General features: G+C 39.5%; 1 protein-coding gene across 1 annotated transcript; it reads left to right on the top strand.

Moving 5' to 3' along the window:
- Positions 1–1255: 1255 nt before the first annotated feature.
- Positions 1256–2376, top strand: LOC136245285 (bromodomain and WD repeat-containing protein 3-like). The gene is made up of 9 exons (XM_066036771.1): positions 1256–1320; positions 1581–1631; positions 1683–1709; positions 1756–1794; positions 1850–1879; positions 1934–1972; positions 2028–2051; positions 2107–2127; positions 2245–2376. The coding sequence occupies exons 1-9, from the start codon at positions 1256–1258 to the stop codon at positions 2288–2290; spliced, it is 342 nt and encodes a 113-aa protein (XP_065892843.1). The 3' UTR covers positions 2291–2376.
- The last annotated feature ends 1806 nt before the right edge of the window (positions 2377–4182 follow it).

Below are 4182 nucleotides of genomic sequence, written 5' to 3'. Positions count from 1 at the left end.
ACACCAAGTTGGATTTCGTGTTATAACTCCGTGGCTTTAAGTCTGATTTTTCTACACCATTGAAGAGCCTTTCTAAGATGATAACTCCATCTGTATAGCGATTTTCAAAGCTTTACCCCAAGTGGTTTATCTGGTAGGCGTGGCAAGCATAATAATAATAATAATAATAATAAAAATTAGCTAATCTCGATTGCGTAATTGTTACACACTGTTGATTTTTTCGCTATATCTTCCTGGTTTTTAGCTCGATTTCTTTCAAACCTCAAAAAGTTTGAGGTTCAATAGTTAACCTATTCACCCACCGATTTTCAGCTTCTTCCCATATGCGGTTTACCCTGTAGGCGTGACAACATATTGGTGTTATTTTTCGTGCATAATCGCTCATAACTCTTTGCCTGTTTATGGTATTCCAGCCAAAGTTGGTACAGAGATGCGCCTTTATACCCCCCTTCTGTGTGCCAAATTTCAAGGCAATCGGATAACGCGTTCGCGTTTTATAGCAGTTTTTGTAAGTGTGCGAAAAGAGGAAGAAAAATAAGAAAAAAAAAACGAAGAAACTAAGCCAATTTTTGAAGTCGCATATCTCAGGAATGCCTAAAGCGATTTCGCTCAAATTTGGAATGTGGAGTACTGAAGTTAGAGGGAATGTACACAGCAAAATTTGTCTTGTTTCATCAAGGCAGCACAGAGCTACGGAGGTGCGAAAATTGCGTTTTCTTTCTTCCTGTCAATATACTCACGGGGTTGCGCGCCGGCTTCTTGGGCCGCACGACACACTACCGTGTGTCTTGAAACATAGTCATTAGGCTAGAATGCCAAATATATACTTCCACATAGCAGCAATGTAAACAGTGTCAGCTGCAGAGGAACTTACCCGCATTAGTGATGCAAATCGCGCATTGAATTCCGCCAACCAAATGCCAGTAGTCATTTATCATTGGCTATTTATTAGGGTATCTATGGTAATACTTCAGTCTAGCAAAGGACCGATAACTTAAAGTAAGTTACTTTATTTCATATGCGAGGTATTATACTAGAATTCACTACAGCATGTCAGGGGAAGCAGGTAATGCAGAGGAACAGAACAATGTGGAGATGGCCGGGTCCGGGCTAGAGTCGCCGCGTTCACGCTCCCAGTCGCGGTCCAGGTCCCCAACCCCTAGACAATGCTCTCCTACACACAGGGATTGGAGAGATGGAAGGGGGGCAGCCCCTAATTACAGGGAAGGGGGTAAGTATAAAATATACCTGTAGTATGGAAATAACTTATTACTACTGTGACACAGTGGACGTGGACGAAGGCCTAGAAGCAGGCCATATGTGACTGGGCCTGCGATAATAGGCATGTGGGCACAAACTACACCACACGACATAATTTCCCATATCTCAGTAGTGGGATACAATAGTTTCATTCTGTAACTTGTATTGTAAAGCCAACTAAATGCTCAATAAGTGCTGAACATTTCATGGCCAAACAATAATAGAATACAAAGTTATCACACATCAAAGTTTGAAAAAGTAGGTAATTTTTATGTGCCCACATGCCCTATTCTCGCAGGCCCAGTCACATATTATGGTAGGGGACGAGGTAGGGGTGGAAGCAGAGGAGGTAGAGGGCGAGGGGGACAAAGGTATTGTAGTGTTTTTGCGTTGTACTTTTATATTGTTGTAATATTTTCCAGTTGGCAGAGAGGTAGAGGATGGAGAAGGTAATTTTAAAGTTGCCCAAAATCTTTCAGATATTTCCATTCATAGATATCAATGGCCTAGAGGAGGAGCTAGAGGCCAGTGGAGGTATGTCTTTTTGTATAAGTTGTTGATTTTTTACCATTATTGTTCATATATACAGAGGTGGGCGTTGGACTAGAGGGGGAGGAAGGTATGACCTGGTATTGTTTGTATCTGCCGCATGATGTTGTAAATTTGTCTATAGAGGTAGACACTACAGGGCTTGGCAAGGTGAATGGGAAAGGTACGGTTTGCTACTCTATGTAGGTATGTATAATGGTCACATTTGTTTCCTGTAGATGGCAAATGGTTGGGGACGTAAGGTATGTTATAATCGCACATGTACTCCAATGCTATTATTTTATTCTGCTTTTACAGAGAGTTGTTAAGATCTGAAACGTAAGGATGTTTAGCTAAAATATTGTGATATTGTAAGCAGAATTTCGATCATACCCTCAGCAATATGCAATTAAGTAGTAGTTATTGTGTTTACACATTTTCTTTTTTATGTTACAGATTTAACTCCAACACAATGATATTATGTAATTATGTACAAATGTGACACTATCATATTGAGCAATATCTGATGTACAATTATCATTACTTCTCATTAAAGTTTACATAATATTACAATAAAATAGAAACAGTATTCAAAGCAGTAACACAGAACATCCTGTACGTGCTACGGTAAGATTCTTTCAGTACATATTCCAGCTAACACACTAGTTTTGTTAACTATCAGCGTGCATTGACGCACAATTCCTGGAATGAATTACTATATAACATCACAATAAAAGTATATACTTACTTTCATCCAGCAGCCTGGTCTACACGGAGGAACTACTGTGTCACACAAGTATGTCATTCAATGCAACTACAGGAAGTACATAACGTGGTCTCATGTTTGCAGTAGTCTGTCCAAAACAGAATTACATGGGATTCACTGTCCGAAGTCCTAGATCAATTTACCATAATAAAACATGCATAATACAATGTCACATAAGTACGTACTGTGCATGGCATCATTAATCAAGTATTCGAAATAAGACTACATTTGACATCCTACAGTAGTGTAATTCTAGAGTAATTCGCTTTATGAAACTGATATATACAAGTACTGTACATACCATGGTCTCATAATTTTAGCATCTGAAAGCATCAAGCATATATAATGCAAACATAATTGGCAAAGTAATAATGTTAATGCTATACTGTTTGCCAACATGATTGTCACAGGGAAAGGTTGGTGAGAACAGAACAGTCAGTACCTCTAATTTGTGAATGTTTAGTGCCATGTTTAGTGCTATGAGGCAAGCACATGATGTTTCAAATGTATTGGAGTACAAGCCAGTCTAGTGACAAATTGAGAGCAGAGCCAATAATAATGTTAAAGTTCGTACTCAAAATAATGCTTTGCCAACAAAAGGAACTCTAGTGTTCATAGTTGTTTACACAGCAGTACAGATTTCAGCTAGATAGGTGCACACAGCTAATGCAACGGGATAAGGGCAGATTTTGTGTATGCATAATTATTGTCTAGAAACTGGTTGTAGGGTAATACCCGGAGAATTTCCACTTCCAAATTCAAACCCCCTTTCATAATTTACTGGCTATGCCCCTGGATATGATGATGATAAAACTGATTGAACTGATGCAACTGTGATATGATGATGTATTATTTTGCAGAGAGTTGACCTTCGTTTGGTCTAGAACACATATGACACAACAAGTGTGTAGTTACATGTCTGTTCCATGTTTCAGCCTTGGGACTTTTTGTATACTGCATATACAGAGAATTTGTCCACCACCCGCGTCTGGTTATTGTCAGCTCTAAATATTCCATTATTCTGTATTCTTCCAGTTATTCTAGCATACTGACAGGCTCAGTAAAAGCAGTGTCAGCAGTGCTATCGACTCAGCACAAACTCCATGTCTGTGCTATTTTTGCACCTAATAAGGAAGGAACAAACAAAAACATGCTTTTATACAGCTTTTTATGGTTGTGCCAGGAAAATAATGGCTTGAAAAGCTGCCTATGTTATAATGAAATAATAGAAATGGACCACCCGCCCACATGCAATTATACCAGAGTCCAGGACAGGAAACAGAGAATTCATTTGCAGAGGCCTACTAAGTTCGGCTCTGGAGGGGGGTAGGGGGGGTGGCCAAGTAGGTTATGGCCCACCCAACATTCTCACAACTATTCAACTTGACTAGTAACTACATAAATAACACAGTGGCTGTCCTTTACCACATGTATATACTATAAAGTATAATAAGATCCTTATTCATAGCTTCATAGTTAAGCTACATTCCTTATGAACACTGTGACTGCTTTATTAGAGTGACTGCTCTATTAGAGTATCTCAATCTTGTATAGGGGAAGGTGGGTTACCCCCCAACCAGAATCCGCCACTGTTACCCCAGACCCTCCCAGCAGGAGCATGCCATACA

Source organism: Dysidea avara, chromosome 15, assembly GCF_963678975.1.
Source record: "Dysidea avara chromosome 15, odDysAvar1.4, whole genome shotgun sequence".
Lineage (NCBI taxonomy): Eukaryota > Metazoa > Porifera > Demospongiae > Dictyoceratida > Dysideidae > Dysidea > Dysidea avara.
Note: the sequence above shows the minus strand (reverse complement) of the source record. Positions and strands in the feature narration are given on the sequence as shown.

What these genes read in the sequence shown, in the direction of transcription:
- LOC136245285 (XM_066036771.1), top strand. Translation starts at nt 1,256, where the DNA reads ATGGAAATAACTTATTACTACTGTGACACAGTGGACGTGGACGAAGGC. An exon ending in GGCCTAGAAGCAGGCCATAT is followed by an intron (nt 1,321 to 1,580) that starts GTGACTGGGCCT and finishes ATATTATGGTAG; the next exon opens with GGGACGAGGTAGGGGTGGAA. An exon ending in TGGACTAGAGGGGGAGGAAG is followed by an intron (nt 1,880 to 1,933) that starts GTATGACCTGGT and finishes ATTTGTCTATAG; the next exon opens with AGGTAGACACTACAGGGCTT.